Raw genomic sequence first — 21,163 nt, forward strand, 5'->3', positions numbered from 1 at the left:
AAGGCGAGCAACAGGAGGACGGCAATAGGCTCTTTCCGGTGGTGCCCAGTGACAGGGCGAGGAGCAAAGGCCATAAACCAAAACACAAGAAGTTTTACTTCAACATGAGAAAGTACTTCTTTATGTTGAGGGTGGCAGAGCGCTGGAACAGCTGCCCAGGAAGGGTGTGGAGTTCAGACACATTCAAGCCCCACCTGGATGTGTTCCTGTGTCACCTGTTCTGGGTGACCCTGCTTTGGTATGGAGGCCTGAGCTGGATCTCCAGAGCCCCTTCCAACCCTAATACTTCTGTGATTCTTTATGRGGTCCAGGTCTGGAGCAGGTGTGGGAGGTGGTGAAGAGTCATGTGGGACACACATGGCAGAGGGCTGGGCACAAGAGGCTGTGGAACAGAGGCTTGGGTGACCTGGGCTGCTTCTGTGGGTACTGCAGAGGTAGAGTACCCCATGGGRAAACCATTTCCACAGCCTGGACACCTGGCACAGCTCAGGGCTTCCACAGAAATCTGTGATGGAAATATTAAGGAGTGTGCCATGGGGAAAGTGGCCAGGCTGACAGCCCCCATCTTGGCAGAGGGGCCCTGGCCAACACTGCATCACCAGATGCAGCAGATATGATTTCAGGCAGATCTAACCAAGCAAAGCACTGTGCTCAGATCAGTGTTCAGACACCCAGGAGGTGCATTTTATTGCAAAGAAAACAAAACCACAACCCTGTTATTTCCAGGGCCAGACACAAGTGTTTCTAAGTGTTCTCCGGCAGCAATCCCGAGCAGTGGCCAGGGCTTGCAGACAGTTTGTGTCCAGCAGGAATGAAGGTGTTGAGAAGAATGGCTCGAAGCCTGRCTGTCAGCTGAGATGAGCACATGAGGCTCTCATGAGCCAGCACAGATGAAGGTGCTTGTTGTGTCTGACTGTTCACRCTGCCCCAAACCCTCTGTGAAAGAGAGATGTGCTCCTGCATGGCTGCAAAGGCGAACAGGAACAGAYGAATTGCTGATGGCAATGGCTGCAGTGGGACCCTGCTGCAATGCTCTAAGGTCATGCTGTAATAGTCCTTAGGACAGTGTACCTTCATTTCACACCATATTATCTACCAGAGGGATCCTTGAAATRTATCTTGAACTGTATTCTCAAGCTGCATTACATCCTCAGAGCACAGTCACCAGATCACTCCTCACTGCTTCTTTCCACCCTTCATAGCCCGAGGCAGCGTGCAGGATGTAAAGTCCTAAGATATGTGAGACTCCGTGTTACAGGCACAGTTCCAGATATCTGGGCAACACCTCGGAGTAATCTGCAGCTTGGCCATCCCAGACCACACCTGGCCACCATCCCACAGAGATGGAGAGCCACYGTGATCCTGGCCATGTATCCAGACAATGCCATCGCCAGTGTTCCCCAAGGCACTGCACTCTTCACACTGGCACCTGATGATGCTCTCTCTGAAGAACCACCTCCATTTCAAGGCAGAGTGTCTGCACTGTAGCTGTGGTCCCAAGGAGCAGAGGCAGAAAGTGGCAGACAAAGCAGGAAGATGGAGCTGAGACCCTGTGCTGCTATCCAGGGCCTCTGTATTGGTGACTCCAGAGAATGTCCCATCTCATTACTTTGCAGACAGGGATGTCCTCACACAAATCATCCTTGACATGCCTGGTATGAGCCCTTCTGCTCACAGCTGAGTCCTGCAACCCCTCGTGAATAAAGCAGGTTATCCTAGTCAAGTCACAGGAAACAAATATCCAAACCGAAGAGAGGGGAAAAGTTTTTTGCTTGTTTTTTTAAATTTTTCGTTTCCAACTCCCAACCGCCACCAGGTGTCAGTGCGACCCAACATTTGGTAGTCGGAACTATGGTGATGTCCGAGTAGGTGGCAAAGAGTTCTCCAGGAATTGCTTTGTCTCCTGCTTCTGCTCTGTCGCCTGGCACACTGCTCTGAGAAGTCCAGCTTTGACAGTTTTTTATTAAAAAGAAGTTTAACTACATTAGGGTGATAGAAAAGCTTCCTGTTACAAATGCTAAGACAAAGGTTTTCTTCCTCTTTACATCCTCCCTGTGCAGAGCTGGAAAAGCAAGCACTGAACAGAGTTAAGTGGGCTACCAACAGCCTCTCTCCAGTGCTTCCCAGCCCGCAGGTCCCCGGAGATGACCCATCTCTGCAGGGCTGACAGGAGAGGGACAACAGTGCAATCGACTTGACAAGATCAGCCTAGTGCAAAAAAATTATACAGAGAAGAAACCGTAAAGGGATAAAAAGTATCACCAGACGAAAGTGAAATTCTATCAACCAGTAGATYTCTGAAGCTAAACCGGGATCACACAGCCAGGTGCACCCTGTCAGAGACAGCAGAAAAGTGTCCTCAGCCTCATGACAGCCACCATTAAAGAGTCTCAGATCGCCTGAGAGTCTCTCTGGAAAACCTTCAGGCCACAGGAGGCCAGAAGAGCAAACCAGGAGAACTTGCTAGCTCATTATTGAGCCCACACAGCCCCCTTGGTTTCTCTAAAATTTGAAGACTTTACATGAGACCAGGAGGTGCTGAGCCCAGCCAGAAGCATTGCTTTATCAGTGCCTTGTTGYTCTCTGAATTAGGAGAGTGGAGAGAAAACAGGGCAGCAAAGCAGCTCTTGGCATGGACATGCACCAAGGAAGCAACTTGTGGGTGAAATTATTCACATCTGATTGGTGGCATTATCTTTTTAACAGCCATTGGACATTAAAAACATATTTGATGAGGATTATTGGACTTGGAAACATGTACATGGTGCAGCTGCCTAAAGGCCATGGGCATGCCAGGCCCTGTTATGCTAAGTGCTATACAAACTCAAATGTTAACTCCATGCTTTAATTTACTCACCATAACAACAATCTGCATTTAATCCTGTGAGCCCCAAAGTGCCTTCCACACAGCCAGTGGACTTGTGCAGTTTCACTGCACAGACCCATCAAACTCAGCAGGAGCCAGCAGAGAGGGCCATGTGTGGCTGTCCATGCACATGGACTGGCCCCCACTATCACCTGCTGTGGCAGGAGAAGGAACTCTGAGCAGCTCTGCAACCCTACCAAAAATACAAAGGGAGCTGATGATCACTGTTTCCTACATAATACCGGGAAATATATGGAGGCAGGCTAAAACTACTAAAAACTGGAATCTGGATAGGAAACGGAAGGTTATCACCTTTCTTGAATTCCTAATAAACTAATACCAGAGTGGTCCCTACATCGAGGTGATCTGTGATCCAGTTTGTATGCAAAGCGCTACAYAAACTGCAACAACAGACTCTTTCACCTTGACTTAGGCACACAGAGCAGAGAGGAACATGCTAAAAGTCTATACATACAGTGATAGATTTACAGGCTCAGCATCAGGCTGCACAACTGGGGCCTTTCGGTACAAAGATTCCCTTAAAGACCAAATGTGAAGCTGCATCTTGCAGCATGCAAGTATGCAGATCACCACAAGGGAGAGAAGCACCAGTGCTTCTGACCAAAGTGAGYCCCTCAACCCCTCGATGACAGAAAAAACAAATGTTCTGGGATTTCAGGCTTGACAGTAGTTTAGGCAGGGCTCAGAGAACAATTATGCATATTCACGYGCCTTTAGCACACATCTTCAGGGAGCTGGAGCCTCAAAGTTGCCTGAGGCATGCCTGAGAAACATTCATTGGGGAGTTCTTAACATCCAATTCTMATCTCATCAGAACTGGCTCTTACCTTGTTTAAATGCAGTGATTTTAAAGATGTTACCCCAATTTATACCTGTGGGATATTAAACACTTCCACCCTTCCCTCAGGGCAGGATGCTGAAATTGAAACKAAAGGATGAGAAAATTACCTGTTTCCCTATTTAAAAAGTTTCACATAGTCTTTATATTTACCACAAAATGACCAACTGAAACCAAACTATCCTGAAAAATAGCACTGGAGTGGAGAAGGCTGGCCAGTCTAAAATTTACACTTATACAATGGATATTTTCCTGCTGATTTCCCAGGCCGTTCTGAAAGAGGCATGTAAACGTCATTTTTGAGCAACTCTCCAACCTAAAGTACATTTCCATCTAAAATGCTGCACCATGGCACTGAAATCTCTGCAATCAGTCAAGCAAAGGTAAAGTGCTCAAACTTTGCAAGCTCAGCTTGGAGTTGTGGAGCTGAAAAAAGAAGTGKGGCTATTTGTGGTACCAGGGGAAATGAAATGATAGCAGGGAGTGGGTGGGAGGGGTGTTCTCCCCAAATGTAAACATCAGCTCTCATACAGTTAGTAGCTGAATGCTAGAGCACTAGAAAACCTGTTTTCACATGGGGAATGCAAACTCTGCCCAGGACATTGATGGAGTCTTGGCTCCCCTCCATTCAAAATGCACAGGTTTTGATGCACCTGCACAAACTGAATGTGATCTCGAGGTCAAGATCTGGAAAGTGAATTTACTCCCCAAATCTGGATTCTTGGTGGCAGACAGCCCCACCATCTGGTTTCTCCAGTCCAGCCACTCTCAGCCACTACCACAGAGCTACAGTAAGTGCATTTAAAGGTGATAAAAGCATTGGTGCTACTGATAGGAACACACACACAGAGATCTATAAACCCACCCCTCCCGCTTCCCTCTGTTCAGTGATCCTCCTGGCTCCAAGCCTCAGATGCAGGCTCAGGACTTCCATAAGGAAAACTTGCCCAAAGGTTTTAAGAAGTTCCTGAGAAGCCACCTGATCCCATGGTCCATCAGTCAAGATAGGAGAGAAACAAGTGTGTTTAAGAGGGTGGTTCCCTCCCTTCTTTTTCTAAAGATGCGTGTCTTCCTCAAACACATCCACCTCCTCGCTCGCCTGCTTGTTGATCAGGACATCCCAGCTGTCGGGGCCATTGATGGTGTTTCCACCGTTGACACTTGGCTTCTTCTCCTGCATTTCYGACTGGCTGTCACTGGCCACGTCCAGGGTGGGGTTGTCGTGGCAGCCGTTCTCAACAAAGCGCAGCTCCTCGCCGTGCGACTGCCAGGGACGAGAGGACACAAATGGAGACAAAGGGGACAGGTCTTAATGCTGCTGAGAAGCACAATCAGAATAGGCTTTGAGGGTCACTGAGAACTTTTTGGGGTCAGTAAGGAAAGGTGAATTTATTCCTAGACCAACCCTCACAGTGGGAATGAGCTGTCCTAAGCACATTTGCATCTCTCTTACACCCGAATGGGCTCCACTGCTGCTCCAGAARTGTACCTAGCTGTGTCCCATAAGTGGACAGGGGAAAACAATCTCCCTCTTAACTTTCCAATCCTCTCCATCACAACAGCTAAGAGTCTGGCCACCTTCTCCACCCATCCAGTGCTCACCATGTTCTTCATCTTGGGCAGGCGTCTCTGCCAGCAGTTGTAGATGAGCCCCAGCACRATGATGATGGCGCAGATGGAGCCGATGATCACCAGCACCACAAAGAGCTTCCCATAATCACTGCGTGTCTGGTTGGGGTGTGATTGGCAGCTTGTGGTTGTCGAGTAGTTCTGGATACCAATCTGGAAGGAAGGAAGGAAGCAGTACACTAAAAGTCCTGGTCTGCAGGCAGGTGGAATCTGTTCAGACTTTACAGGGTCCAAGTATACAACCATGAATGTGGGCAGAGCAACGAAAAGCCATGGTTGGAGAGTCAGGCTGACAATGTCTTACATGACTAGAAGACACATAACTATACATAACAACATTTTCCATGAAAGCTGACACATCAGCAAATGACAGTAGGCACAATATTATTTTGCTCACCTGCACAAGGATCACACCTTCGTGTATGACAAGGAGGCTTTCATGGGAAAAACTGTCCAAGATTAAGAGATTCCAAGACAAAATATGGACCACTGATGGGAACTGAGGCTTTGATGACTGCTTGGCAGAGAACGTAAACCTAATAAATAGGTTTCCAGTAAAGCTCAGGTCCTAAGAGGGCATAGTGGTCTTTATAAGGTCTTGAAAGTGGACAGCTGCCCAGTGAGCATAAAAGCTTAGGAATAGCTGCCCTAGAAACTGGCCCCCTGTGGCTGTCAGCAAACAGCCCAATGCTGGCCCCAGTGACCAGGCAGATTTGAAACAGGTTATGTATCAATTCAATACTAAGTGTGACAGGTGTCAGAGAATACYCTCCCTCCTCCTTGCAATCTCATGCTCATGCAAGGGCAGCACAGTGAGCAGTGTTTCATTACTAACAGAGCCAGAGAGCTGGAGGCACGTGGCAAGGAGGCTCTGGTAGGACTCACGTTAACATAGGGCCAAAGCAAACCTTGCACCCACACAAATCCTTCTTTCTGGACAGTTTTAGGTGCTGGTAATTCAGTCACAATTTCTACAGGGTCGGCTTTTTGCACTTTCTCTGGTGTAAGCCAATCAATGCACCACTGAGCACTTAATTTGCTTTGTCTAACTGCACCAGTTTGTAAGGTCAGGGAAAAACCTGAGAGCAGACAGCCAGAAAGGCAGTTGCCCAACCCTGCTGCTAAAATYAGCAAAATTATTCAGTGGTGCAAAAAACCCAAGAAAAATTAGCCCCTCAGTGTCTACATATCCTGTAGGACACAGGGGCAAAGCCAGAGGTCATGGGACTGATTTGTCCTCATCTCTATCCTCTTCCAAACTGCCCATGATTAGAGGAGAATATGTGAGGCCTAGAGGCAGCTGGTAGAGTGTGGCATCCACTGACCCAGGTCCTCTGCCTGCCCTTRTGGAGACAGTTGTTTAAGGAGTGAAACACAGAGCCTGGAAATGTAGAAGGTGTGTGAACATGAAAAGAGAAGCCAATGCATGTAAAATAGCTTCAAGGTGAGCAGGGCCAAATGTGGGGCTCTGCAGCACCCACATTGTTTTTGCARTAGTACAGAAGGGGTGCCACTGAGAATCCCAACAAAATGAATGTGTGAAAAGCAGTTTCACAACCAAGCCAGAAAAGCAGCRAGGGAATAACCCATAGTTACTCTCTTAAAGACAGCAGATATTTGATGGCCTGGCAATTACCAGTGARGGGAGAAGGGAGTTTGCCAAGGCTCTGACTCATCTGTTTGCCTGCTGTGGGTTCAGCACTTGGTCAGACTGAGATATGCTCCCAGTTTTCATGTTGCTTATTTTAATTGCATAACCRGTCTTAACAAATGGATGCAGGCAGACAGGCTCTTACCTCAGCTAAGCTCCTCTTAACATCCCCCAGTGCCATGAGAACATCTTTTGTAGGGATAACGCCTGTAAAGTAGAGGAAGAGATCAGTGCTGCTCTCAGCTCAGGTTAGTCATTCAGATGTATTCATCATCTAAAATCCCCAACAGGATGCAGGCAGAGGAAGGCACAAATTTTSTTCACTGGTGTTTTTCGTCAGGAGGCTGAAAGAACACAGCTTCACAGACAAGGACATCTCCAAATACTCTTTAAAGGAGTAAAATATTCCAGGGATGAACTAGAGCCACCTAGGTACCCTCCCCACCACCACAGAAGCTCTCAGGATCTGTGTCTGCTCTGGGAGCAAGMAGTAACACTCAAAAAGTCATGGAGACAGGTTCACAAAGGTCATAGAGGCCATAATGTCAGCATTAGAAACCTCTGTCACTAAGCAGGCAGCAGAAGCAGTACCCCTGTACCAAAGGAAAAGGACCCCTGTACCAAAACAGGAATAAAGAGATGGTAAAATGTTCCAGTCCAGCCCATGCTCACATCAGCTTTTGTTTCTTTGGGGATGAGGGGAGGCACTGTCAGGACTGTCCTAGGTCAGACAAGAATTGATAGGTTAGGAGGTGAACCAAGAGCAGGCTGTCATGTCCTGCTATGGAGGGGAGTGCAGAAGCACCAGGAGAAAGCTGACAGATGCTCGGGGAAAGGCAATCCAGAGAGGGAGCAAAGCTGAAGGCAAAATGCAGAAGATGGAGCTTTGTGCAAGCACTAGGGACAACCCASAAGGCAGATGTGAAGAGTCTTACGTGCTCAGTCCCTCTCCATCCCTCAAATCCAGTGAGCACAGGGAACTGGTGGGATTGAAATGAACTGGAAAGCAAAAACTCCTTCCAACATGGCTGTGTACCTCCATTTGGGAGTCCCTTAAACACACTCCCCACCGCAGGAAGGCTCCTTCTGCCAGCACTTACCCTGTTCCCCTGCCAGTGTCATTAGCAAGTGCTTGTCGTTCTCRTTGGGTTTGCTCAGAGAGATGAGCCAGCGGTCCTGCAGCCCCTCTGCCTGCCTGGAGAAGGCATCCTCCACCAGTGCCAACAGCTGGGGACCCCTCTCCAACCGAAACTCCTCCTGCCACAGGAAAGAAACCTTGGTGAGTGCCTGGTGGGGACAAGGCAGCTGTAGTACTACAGGGCTGGTACAGCTGAGACCTGACGTGTGCCCAAAAGCCAGCAGTGCTAAACCGGGTGCAAYGCTCCCCTCAGCACCCTAGGCTGGACCCACAAACATTTCCTGATGTACCAACCCTCCTCCTCAGCYCCTGTGGCTGCCACATGTCCCACACCAAGCCCAGCTCTCCTGGCACAGAGGGATCCTGAAGCAACATKATTGTGTAAGGTGAGAAGGAAGCAGCCAGGCTCTTCTCCACAGCCAGCACTGGGTCAGCGGGTGCTGCTCAGCCTGACATGCTCCAGCCATCTCTCAGCTGCCTCCTCTGCTGCTTTCTGACTCCTGTGTTTCTATTCTTATCTCYAGTTGCCATGCCAACCTGAAGGCCACACAGATGATTAATAAAATGGAGAGTTCTTGTTGCCATGGCAATTTGAAGCGCTCAGGGCAGGCACAGGCCTGTGCCAAAAATGGCCTAATTGGAGAAGACATYGATGACTGGCGCCTGAATCACAAGAGCTTGGCAGTGCCTACTCTCCAAATTATGGGTTTGGGTATGGGGAGGCAGGAGGAGCTGYGTGAGGAAGGAGCATCACGATGCAGCACCACAGTGCTCAGCTGCAGCTCCAGCTCACGGTCCCACTGCCAGCCTGAGGCTCTCTTTTGGGGGATGCAGAGGAAGGGGGAGCAGCGGAACCAAGAGCAAGAGGACAGAAGTGAGATGTTTCTGGTGATGGGGAAAGCAGAGGTTGCAGAGCACTGATAAATTCTCCATGGTGGAGAGATGGAGCAGTGAAGGAGCCTGAATGCACCTGTGCCAAGGTGGAGGTCACCCCCCAATGCAGAGCCAGATACCAGTGCTGGGTTAGACCCTGCAGTCCTCTCTTGGGGAAACTTTCCAGGTATGTTGAGTGGGAGATTTGCCCAGAGAGAGACTCAAGTGATTCCTTTGCCTTGAGCCCACTGGGAAGACAAATGGGCTTCCAGCTTAACCAAGCAATACACACATCACCCCTACAGCAGGTAAAAGCCTGGTGCCACAAAGTGTATTGAAGTTCAAGGGCCAAGCACCCTCCTCGTCTCTCAGCTTTTCAGTGGGATTTGGTTACACCCCAGATYATGGCACCAAAACATTGAAATAGGTGAGGAATCCCCATTCACACTAACTCAAACTCTAGCACTTGCAACACAGGTTCTCCCTCATAACCCCAGAAACCTAAACACCACAGAGCTCAGATACAGAATCCAAAAAACAAAAGGGACAGGCAAACAGTARGTGAAGTGCCCAAACTGAGCAAATTACCAAGGGTGGGAAACAAACTRCATCAACATCAGTGGAAAGGAGAAGAGCTTGATTCCAGCTTCACTCATGCAAAGTGGTAATGGGAGGCAGGGAATGATGAGATGCTCATGTTAAATATGTATGTTGACAAATGTCCCTTTGAATACGGGGTAGTACAGCACAAATCATTCACTGGGAAATGTGATTTGAAACATGAAATCAAGTAGAAAAACAGTTCAGTCCTGCCAATCCCAGGGCACCATCTTCCTCCAGTAAGGCAGARCTGAGGATTCAGCAGCAAAGACATAATTTGAACAAGAGACATCTGCMCATCTGCTTTTCAGTTCTTCCCCTTACAGAGGTTTAAACAACACAAGTGACCACAGAAAGCAAGCTACTACATATTGCAAAATTAACCAGTACTTAAAGTCCATAGAGATGGGGAGAGTGAGCGGGATATGAATGAAACAGGGCAGAAAAATTCTGGTTTTCAARGACTCATTTTCTGCATTACAATTGTGAACTGTAGCAGAGATACTTTAAACCYTCTACACTGAAGGTGTAGGTTTGCCTAAATCAGGAGCAAAGAGACTRACATTTCATCTATTCTTAGGGCAGTCAGAATGCTTTACTGTGTAYAGGAATTTCCCCATTTTCCCTGCCCCCAAAAAAGTCACCTTAAAAAAAAAAAGAAAAATAAACCAACCAAGAATTCACCAATAGTGGCAACAAGTCAGTGCCACAGAGCAACCCTGCAGTAACAGAACTAGCTGTCTCTGCCCAGAGCAGAGTGTCACAAAGCAGGAGTGCAGATGTACGAGACCAGAACACACAATTCTTCAGTGAAACATTTTGGTCTCAGGCTGTCAGGCTCATAATAATTTCTTAGAGTTATGAAAAGCACCTTGACCCCAGGCCTTTCACAACTGGTTTTTAAGTGCCTGATAAAAGGCCCAGCAGAAGTGAACAAGCCCTTTTACCAGGGATCCACAAGGGACTTTGGGCTCATGAATTAACTGCAGCTTTATGAGGATGGATGGACAGGCATTGGATTAGCAAAGCATGGCTGGTTAACAGACCCAGATAACACACAAGATAATAGGGTGGGGAGAARAGGCCCTTAAGGAAGATTTAGTGATAGCTGCTTGATACTTATCCACACACAGTGCAAAAGGGAGCCCCTATTCCTCTGAGCCATCAGAGGATCGTTACTTTACGCTGGAAGGAATGGAAGGAAAAGGAAGAGAAGGAGGGAGAACTGTATTCAATCCTGTAAGAGGTGCAATGTTAAAAGCTCTCATGTCTCATGACAATCCAGGTACTGACTGGCACAGACTAGCAGCCAGAAGTTTAGTAAAAATCCAATATGGGACTTACATGTGCTAGACTTGGAGCAAAACCATCTCTCTCCACCCACTCCTTTTCCCTTCTGGAGAAAAGAATATTTCTGTCCTCCTTCCCTTCTCTTCACAGCCTCTATAGGTTAAATTGAGTGCTTTTAAAATGTTTTTGGTGAAAGCAGAGAGCAAGAGCTGTGCCTGCTTTCACTTTCCTAAGCACCATTCCCCCCATGTCATCAGATCTCCCTGGACTGACTTACACAGTCAATGTTATCCGACATATTCAGGATGATGTAGTTCTTTCCTGCAAGGTTGCTCCAGTCTTTGCAGATCACCTGAAGAGACAAGACAAAGACAGCTGGGTTCAGGTGTGAATGTAATYCTGCTGCTGAAAGCACAGGGTACACAAGGGACAGGAGCAAGGGGCTGTGCTGTACTCCCAAAAGCACCTCTCAAAGGATGTGACTGTCCTCTAACTTTCTGTTCTAAGGAGGAATCACCATTTCAGTGATTCCCCCATGGAGCAGGGACAAAGCTACTCTGCCASTTTGCCACAGCTCAGCTTGACCTTCCATCTCCATCTCAAAGAGGACACAGATTCTCAGTGGAAAGCTCTCTAGCCCGMAGCCTAATCAGCACTTAACACAAAAGCTAACCAGGAGCCTCTGTGGTCCTTAAACAAACTGGTGAGACAGGGCAGCACTTTGCAGRCAGGACAGAATGCACAGAGGGACTCAGCCTCGTGCTCAGGCTCTGAGTACCATGGAGCAGAAAGCAAAATTAAAAGCTTTGCTTTGTACTTTCTCACCACTCAGCTCCTGCGACATATCTTCTTTTAACCAGCTGCCAGTTTGCTGGATTCAGGAACTGCAGTTCACCCCTCCTCTCCCACAGGCTCTCCTAGACCAACATCCTCACACATAACTGTACTCTGCTCCAGCTGCCCTGCATCTGGTCCCTGCAGGCAGCAGCAGCAAAAACAGCATTTCCTTCTCACTCCCTTTCCAGAAATCCTTGGGGCCATGTTTGTCCTGACACTTCCAATAATGCAGGCTGAGGAAACAAGGAGCTTTCTCTGCTGTGAATGCCCCAGAGGGAAGGTGTTCAGCTTCTGTTTATCAGAAGCAGGATTTTTTTGCAGCTGGGAAGATGTGAGGGGGCAGGGTTTTCATCAAGGATACCCTTAAGAACTGCTGTAAATAAACTCTCCCTGAAAATTCAGTTATGACTGGGTGAACAGGAAAAGCTAATTTTAGCAGTCAGACTTAGGGACAGGGTTAAACACCCCCACAGGAYGGAAGGACCCAAATATCCTCACAGYGACCTCCCAGCCCACTCCCTGCCCCCAGTGTGACCTGTGCYGAGTCCCAGGGCAGCTCAGTTGGCAGCATGGCCATGCGGGYRTCCCCAGCCTGTGGTGACGAGCTCCTCTCTGCTGCCACAGTCTCAGTGACTGACTCRGTGTCATTCCAAATGGGACCCAGGGCAGGCTCATCAGCTCTGTCCCACGGAGACACAGAAGGGGCGTGCTGCTCACTCCCAGGGAGAGTCTGGGTGYCTGGGGAGCTGCTTGCAGGAGAGGGTGTCCCCGCAGGCGTTTCCACTGTCTGCTCCATTTCACTCAGCATCGTGGGCTCCGGTRTCTCCCACTCCACCGTGGGCTCAGAGACCTCCTCCCTGGCTGAATGCTCTTCCCCAGCAGCCTCCACCGTGGTTTCTGGAAGCTCTGCTCCTGTGGTAGCCACAGTCAGCTCYGAGTCTGCTCCTTCAACAGCCCAAGTGTCTCCAGTTGTCACCTCAAAGAGTTCTTCTGAAGCACTGGGAGATCTTGCAGCAACAGTAGTAGAAAAAGTAGAAGACACAGGTAGAAGACCAGGTCCCATGCTGCTCCCAAGGTCTAAGCCTGGAGAAACAGAGTCATCYTCTTGCCTTCCTATGGCTGCCTCAGTCACGACACCTGGCCTGGCAGAGGCTGTGGAAAACAGAAGGGAGAAGGAGTCCTCTTGGTCCACTGGTTCAGAAGATATAAYATCTGGTCCAGAGGTCTGGAGGCTCTCCATTCCTCCTCTTGAGGGGTCTATAGGGAGCAGCCCCTCCTCTTCCTCTAGCGTGGAGAAAGGYGTGTGCAAGTCAGGCTCCACGAATTCTGCTGGTGGCTGGCCAGTGGCCATTTCCCAATTGTCTGCTTGTGTCCCATTTCGTTTCAGCAATGCCTTCTGAGATGTAGCAGGAAAGGTGTAATCTAAAAACAGATCCAAAAGATTTCATGTCATATCTGAACTAAGAACTCTGAAAGGCAGAGARTATCCCATGATATGTGTCCAGCCACAGGTGGGGGTCAAATGAAAGAGCCTCTAAGAGCAGGTAGCCTGCCACAGCAAAGAACAATCCCATCCAGTATCTTCTCCATCTCCCCACCCCATCCCAAGGAACCCACATTCCCAAGGGGTAATTTCCATGTTTGTTCTCTCCACATCTTTCTGGCCCGAGGCACTTTCACAGACAATAATATGTAACAGTTTTGACACCTGGCATCTCTAAGTTGGGGTTATTATGAGTGTTAGGAATCAGGCTGGAACCCAGAGATTCATTTCTGTTGGGATTGAGAAAGATATGGGGTGGTAGCAGCAGTCAGCCACCAGCTAAATGGGAAATACTACAGAAGAGAAAATAAAGCACAGAAAACCAAATCCTCCTTCCTGGCACATCCAAGTAATGCCACTAAACCCTGAATCAATCTGGGCATCTTTGAAATGCAGAATTTTAGTTTGTACAGCACTTCAGAGCAGAAACCTGAATTAATTTTGCTTTGCTACAGCAGCTGAATCAAACTCCCCTCCCTCCAATTTCAGCCCCTGTTGTTCTGTGGCTCTGACTATAAAARGAAGTGTTGTTGCTACACAAACATAGATGCTGCAGGAGATGYACCTCACAAATGTAAGGTCAGAGCAGGCAGGGGTTTCTTCTGGAATCTAACAAGGAGCTGGGATCCCAGGAAAAGGAAAGTATCTGGAAGATCAGATACATTTAGCTCAGAGTGGCAGGCACAAATCCAGCAAGCATAAATCAACCTTCATCTTTCTTGAGAAACTGCCCATACCCACGGAGCTCTGTTTCAGGAGTCTGCATCCCAATTAACTCCCTTTCTCCCCAAGACAAGCACAGCACATTCTCACTGAGAAGGGAAGGAAGACGATCCCTTCACAGCCAGAAATCAGCCCCCTGCTCTGTCTATGGTTATTAAGTAAATGACTGTCTGAAATTCCCAAGGCTCCCGTCTCCTCTCCTGCCTGCCAAAGCAGATGCTCCACTGAGCACAGTGGGCAGCAGCTGTCTGGATGCCTTACAGAGATCTGCACAAAAAAAACTCCATGCATCCCTGACTCCAACCCATCACTCGCTGCTGCCAGCGGGTGCGAGCTCCCAGGCAGAGAGGGCCATGTCAGCAAACACACCCAGTGCCCTGGTTATTCCTGGCAATCAGGGCTGCCCATGCTGCTCCTGCCCACCCCTCCAGAGCAGAAAACGCTGTTCCATCCACCCCAAGCAGRAGGTGTACAGATGCTCCTGTTCAGCTGGAGAGTGGCTTTCCTAACAGACAGCTCATTCCCTCCATGGTGTCAGCAGCTCCTCCCAGATGTTGCMCAAAGATTAGCATGACCCAGCTGCTGACCTTCAGAGTGCTGGCATGGGGACTGGCTACCCGTCCTGTCTGCAAAGAGGCCACTGGGATTCACTGCCCAGGGCAGGCAGAAGTCAGGGGGTGCTTTGCTGCTGTGTCTCACTAGAGAGCAYCCCCTGACTGACACTCCACCCATAGACCCTGAGGATTAGAAGATTTTGCTTCCCAACAGCCAACTTGATGCTTCCTCAAAGGCCAAGGAGGCTGGTAAGAGCAATCAGCAGCAGAACAGCCCCAAAAAAACCCCAATCTCTCCTCCACTGCATGGCACTGGTTCTCCCAAATGCCCATTATCAACAGGTAACATCCCCGTGTCTGCAGACAGTCACTGCCTTGCTGGATGGATGGTGGGCAACAGCAGGAACAGCCACAGACCAGGAGATTGAGAAGGTTTGGGTGGGACTATCTTCAGACAGACAGTAAAGCTTAGTTCATCACCCAGGGTTCTGCTACTACTCCTGCTGCAGGGATGACTCAGGGTTTGCACCAAGAACCCCCTCTGTTCTGACATGGCTGTGGGTGAAAAGTGAGGGTTTCGCCCCATTAAACAAGGCCCTGTCAGATGAGATGTTATTTTCAAGGATCAGTCATCCAATCTGCCATCTCCTTTGCCTAAAGACAGTCTAAGCTATTCTCAACTCCTCTGCACCTCCTCTCTTCCGTGCTCTTCTTCCCACCTGGAGCAGAGCACGAACTGGCAGGCAGATGGGCACAGCRAAAGAAACAAACCACGAAAAAGCAGCATGAGGTTTGTCCCACAGGAACGAGAAATGCTCCCAGCCTGTCAGCTCTCCTTTGAAGTCACACATTCAACCTTTCCTTAAAGTGCTCTGTCACAGAATAGTTGGCTCCCATGGGGGAAAGCCCTGCATGGTGCAGCCGTGCTGCCTTTCCACCAACAAGATCTAAAGATCTCAGAGGAACTGCCGCCTCTGCCATCTCTCCTGGGCAAAGGAAGTTTAGGGAGAAACCATTCCACTCTCTCCCAGCAGACTTCTATCACAAGGCAGCCAAAAATTGAAACCTGAGCTGCTCCTCTGGGCCAACAAATCAACAGGGCAGAAGCAGGCAAGGAATCCTCACACTTGCTGCTAACGGAGTTAACATTCCCACTTGTCATCAGTTTCCCCATTACCCTGCATGTTAAGCTGGGAACATCCTTCTGTCTGGTTCATAAGACCTTACGGATTAGAAACTCAGCTCCTCTAAAATTGTTACTCAGATTCATGTAGAGAACAGTGAAACTTGAGGCATTTTGGTCAGTGGTATTGGATTGGACTCCTTAATACAAGGAGATCTCCATATAACCCAGTTACCAAAGGTTGAGGAAGGATCACAGAATCATCAAGGYTGGAAGAGACCTTCAAGATCKAATCCAACCATCACCAGCAGCATTATAWTCATCCCTAAACCATATCCCCAAGTGCCACATCCAGATGCCAGTGAMGATGAGTCAGTCTTTCCTTCCAGACTCTTCAGCTAGACAGATCCTGTCTGGAATCAGCTCCTACTGTCTCACTAACAAGGGTGTCTGCCAACTTCTCAAGATCAGGTGTCTYTAAGGCACTCATATTTTCTTTTCGCTTACACTCCTCTTCTATAGTTTGAAGGAATTTTTGCACCCTGTCCATCTCTCTGGTATGGTCTCAGTCCCTAAGCTGGTCCCAGCATCTTCTTCCCAAGCCTCCATCCAGACAAGCTGACCTGTCACTCATCTGTGCAACGCAGAGCTRAGAGCTTGCCTATTTGAAGTCTTCTCAGCATTTCCCTCTATTCCCCTTCCCTCCAACTCTAAGGGAACTCAAAGGGCATCTCCCATTTTTAGCATCTCTTCCAGCATTCAGATAGCAGTTCCCCTTCAACAAGTGGTCTCCTACAACCCCTCTGGCCCCCTGGCTGTCCTCTGCCTTCAGCAGACCCTCCACACCTGGCTCCCAAGMTCCAGTCACATGGCAGAGCACCCACAGACCTTCCCACCTCCCAATGCCAGTGCCATCCTCTCCCATTCCCACCAGCTTTTGTGGGGAGAAACAGCAACCATGGAAAAGAGAGGCAGAGAGATGCAGGCAGCCTGTGCTCCTGCTGCAGAAATGGGACAGAGTCTTCTGCTAAAGGAGACAGGGATTATGGAGCTGCCTGCAATGCCAGATTTGCCKGSTYCYTTWWYMRSYYMWYYWAWTTYMGGGAAGAAGCAGAGCACTGCCAAACTCAAGGGTGCCCGAGGWGGGAGGAGGTTGTAACTGCACACACCATCCGCTCCTTCCCCGCCAGGATCTCCTACCAGCAGTAGGCTGGAGCACAAGAGGAGTTTGTAGCCACACATAGACACGGCATATGCCCTCTGGCCTGATCACAGAGGGGGACAGCTCAGGAGAACCAACCACTGGAACCACAAAACTGTCCCAGCACCTCAGGCCAAACAGCCTAGCAGGGATGGACCAGGGGAGTGCAGCAGACAGAYACAGCTCTACATCAYGTACCCTCCCAGAGCTTCTCAGCCRCACATCACCTTGGGARYCTGGTTCACCAATATGAAATTCCACACCTCTATCTCACCTCTTTGCCACCACATCCTTAGCTTCACTCCTTAATGCTTTCCATCAGTGGTGGTATTACTCATATTGCAGCATCCAGCTGCCTCTCACAATCCACCAGCTTTTCCTTTCCAAGTTCTCTTGCAAAAACCCTCAGGCAGTATTTTTTTAAGAAACCATCCTTCACAGCCTTTACAAGCCTTTGCACCTCCCAGCAGACCCGGGTCTGGGTTGCACAGATGTRTTTCCTTTGCCTGGGGAGATGATTTTCCCTGGGAGAGGTGAATATGAGCTTCAAACCTCTGAAAAAGCCACCATTCAGGCAATGTCCTGCTTCCTCCGAAATCAATACCAAAACTTTYCTGACACCAGATGGGCCAAGAACATGGCACTGTGCCAAAGCACGATTCCCCAGCCAGACATTTAATTCATTACATTTCTGCCTCTCAGTCATTCAGAAGAGCTGAAGGTCTCAGTTACTGCCCTGCAAGGTTCCCTACCCTGTATTTGCTATTAAYTGTTTAAAGCATCTGTGACAGCTCAGAAAGAGGGTGATCCTCATTGTTTTTAGTACAAATAACCTGACCATAAGGTGTTTATTGGMTTAAACTGGCAGATCATGTTAACCAGTGATTGAATTACTGATAACTAGAAGGTACTGTAATAAAGACAAGTCCATTCCTGGGCTCCAATCACAACACATAGTACCATTCACACTAAAACATCTGCCAGCTTTGGGAATCACAAGGTGCACTCGACTAAAAATGCAGCCAGGTTTGAAACTGTATCTGCTCTCCTTTATGCAGTATAGAACAGTAAGACTTACTACAAAAAAATCATACTCCAGCTGATTGAAACCGCAGGGGGATTTCGAAGAGGCAAAATACAATTACTGGTGCTGGAATTGAGCCAGTTGGGGCTAATATACTAATCTTCCAGAAGAGCTAGAAGAGGTTATTATCCGTGAYTCCAAGACAAGGCCGTGCACACAAAAGAGATCTCAGTCAAAAGAGAGACCCAAAGCAGCAAAGTGGTTAGGCATCATTATGGTTGGATTTGCTTGAGGTACAGACCAGGCACCAAGGACTACAGCTGCTCCCAAATAGCTCCACACCTTATTCCAGCTCAGCACAGGGACAGCAATAAAGCCAGARTAAGCCATCCTCACCCAAACACAGCCAGTCAGGGATAGCTGCACCAGARTAACACCATGCCCAGGGAAACCCTCTGTCACAGGTCAGCCTTTGGCAGTAACATCTTGACCGAGCTGGCTTGTCCCAAGACAGATCTGCTCAATGTTTCCCTGTGCACTAAAACAGGGCATAAACAAGAGGCATCCCAGGAGCTGAGCTCSGGCAGGAGGCTGCTCAGCACTAAGCTGCTTATCCAGACAGTCTTTACCAGGTGCTTCATTTCATTAATGCTTGGCTTGAAGACGGTATTAAGAACTGCAGATCTGCTGTCAGTCTGGATGAAGAGGCAGTAGATTTCAGCAAGGCTGAGAGATACTGGGATCTCTCTRGCCAGAGGCAAGTAATTCATCACAGAAGGAAGTGAATCCCACTATCAGAGAAGATGGAAGGTATTTTATTTCATTAGCTGRTCAGAAAACTAACTTTTCCTTGAATATAGTCTTTCTAACTTGTCTGCCCTGCTATCCCTCATCCTAACTCTCCTGGGAATCCCTTCTGCTAATTACTATAAATAATTAAAAGATTACAATTTCCTCCCCCATCCCACAAAGCACCACATGCTGTCCTAGGAAATCACCAATCTATAAGACTAAATTTGATAGCTCCCAGTACAGTCATGCCTTGGTTTTCAAACACCTCGAAGCTAAAAGAGCAGTCCCAGACTGTAACAAAGTGAGGTTCATGCACTGTAACACTGGAAAATGGGATGATGGGCTCCAATCCTTGAGTACTCAGCTGTTGGGCAGGGGAGGAGAAGGACAAAGTGCCCTCATTCACTAGACATTCACAAGTCTTGTGTCCATTTGCAGGAGCCCACACTTCTCAGCAATTAATTATTAGGCTGCCTAATCACTGAACATGTGGGGCAATGAGTCCTGACCGAGCCAAAGGAGAGCGCCAAGAGCTGCAAACAGGGAGCACTCCAAGGTGGATACACCATCAWGTAACTCTTTCACCAAAAACAAGGSACTCAAAGAGACCTACAAYCCTATTGGTCTTCTAACCCTAAAGCTGGATGAGATATTTTATTTGTTGCCTAAGACATCCGTGTAACAATAGGAAACACAGGGGACTGGAAGCTTCCAGGGAAAACAAGATGGAGAAATGGGAAGAAAGGGAAGGAGGATAGGAAGGGCTGGATGCAAGACCCTGTAGGTCCATTCTCTCTTCAGAGATGATCTGTGGCTCAGGCCAATTTGCTACCAAAGGTAAAAGCAAAGCAGCCAAACCCAGACTATAAACTGAGAAGCTTCCAGGTTCCCTGAAGGGATGCAGAAGTAACAGGTTCACAGCCTCACTGACTTGCCTTTTGGGTAAAGTACAAATCACACACTGCTTTTTTCCATAAGGACATGGCATCCAAATTCCCACCAGACCTAATCCATCTCTTCCACATGCGGCTCCACTGGGTAGCAGCTGTGCATGGGGTGACACACATGCAAGTGCACACTTCTGTGCACCCTCAGACAGAATGAGACAAATGTCAGGGCCCTTCYACAGGCTGGTGCTYRCTGATKTCAATATAGATTCACTGTTCCRTRGCATAAATCAGCAAAAGCACATTAYTCAGGAGAACCAGAGCCCCAGGCTGAGCTGTGCTCTGCCACTGGGAGTTTGTTCTCACTTTCTAATACAGTAACAGGTGGCCCTAGATGCCACATGTTTTCTAGAAATATTTTTAAAGGATGTTTTTTGTGCACTTCACCAAAAAAAAAAGGCAGCAGCTGCAGATTGTTATTGCTTTTTAGCTCTTGCAGCCTCAAGGTCACACACAAAGGCAGGGAAATCTCCCCCCACAGACATCAGAGCGACATAAAAAAGGAGAGATGGAGATGACTAATAGAGCTTTCAAATAGCAGACCTGGCCTATCTACAAGACCAGAACCAGTTCAGGCCCAAAATCTTTAYACAAGCACAGAAAGAAGCTGGCACAGGTGTCCTTTCATAGCAGGCAGTTTCCCCTCTCTAGGATTACAACAATTCTGTTCTGTGCCTCGACTGATGCAGTGTCCCCAGTGTGTGCCTGGGACAGAGCTACCAACTATGCTGGGCTATACTTCACTGAAAGAAGTCTCACAGAAGGAAAACTTACACCATAAACTTTTTTTCCTTAAACAGCAGCTGTTTAAAACTGYTTAATGGGTTTATACATTGAAAATAACCTAACAGATGTCATCACACAGTTCCACAATGTATCACATGGCATCTGTCACACATGCAGCATGTAAGTTCCATCAGTTGTGTGCATCTCTCATGCACAGGCTCTGCACGACAGGAGAAGACTGCCCAATTTAGGGATGCCATTACAATATCCTTTATTGTAAAATGACACACGCCAGGTTTCTAATTAAAWTTTAAGTAGAAATGCGCTCCCAGCTCTTGAATAATTCAAACTGTTCTATTAACCAAGGTTCTGAAATGCCATTGAGACATGAGCTCTGGACACAGCAACGGTCAGGGGAAGAAACAGCACTTGGAAGCAGAGCAGCGGTTAGCTGGGCAGCGGATAGGGCAGGGTATGCATAAAGGACAGCTGAAAGAGCACATCTGTTCCTGGAGGAAAGTACTGCAGGCGAGAACGGAAGGAGAGAGCAGCGTGTCCTGCATGCAAATGGGRCGAGGCACGTGCACGAGGCAAGGCTGGGTTCGGTACCCAGTCATCTCGCTCTCAATGCACAAGCACACGCTGTTCTCCAAGTCACGTCCAGATCTGTGAGGACACGCAGGTGCCTGCTGGCACACCAAGAAAAGCGCCGCTGAGCAATGCCAGCACGTGAGAGCGGCTGAGCCAGAGCGCGTCCTGGGATGAGCCGGCAGCAACGGCACCATCC

At 48.4% G+C, this 21,163-nt stretch overlaps 1 protein-coding gene across 1 annotated transcript in view; it reads right to left on the reverse strand.

The window, feature by feature from the left end:
- Window positions 1-662: 662 nt before the first annotated feature.
- The window catches only part of PODXL2 (podocalyxin like 2), a 33,966-nt gene continuing 13,465 nt past the window's right edge, over window positions 663-21,163 (reverse strand). Inside the window, exons 3-8 of the mRNA XM_057390255.1 lie at window positions 12,279-13,165; window positions 11,184-11,258; window positions 8,106-8,262; window positions 7,151-7,212; window positions 5,328-5,507; window positions 663-4,989 (exon numbers count right to left, since the gene is read on the reverse strand). Coding sequence (XP_057246238.1) covers window positions 4,780-4,989; window positions 5,328-5,507; window positions 7,151-7,212; window positions 8,106-8,262; window positions 11,184-11,258; window positions 12,279-13,165 — 1,571 coding nt within the window. The 3' untranslated portion in view covers window positions 663-4,779. The remainder of the gene's footprint in view (window positions 4,990-5,327; window positions 5,508-7,150; window positions 7,213-8,105; window positions 8,263-11,183; window positions 11,259-12,278; window positions 13,166-21,163) is intronic.

This window comes from Malurus melanocephalus, unplaced genomic scaffold, assembly GCF_030028575.1.
Source record: "Malurus melanocephalus ecotype Western Australia unplaced genomic scaffold, MMel_1.1 scaffold_24, whole genome shotgun sequence".
NCBI classification, from domain to species: Eukaryota; Metazoa; Chordata; class Aves; order Passeriformes; family Maluridae; genus Malurus; species Malurus melanocephalus.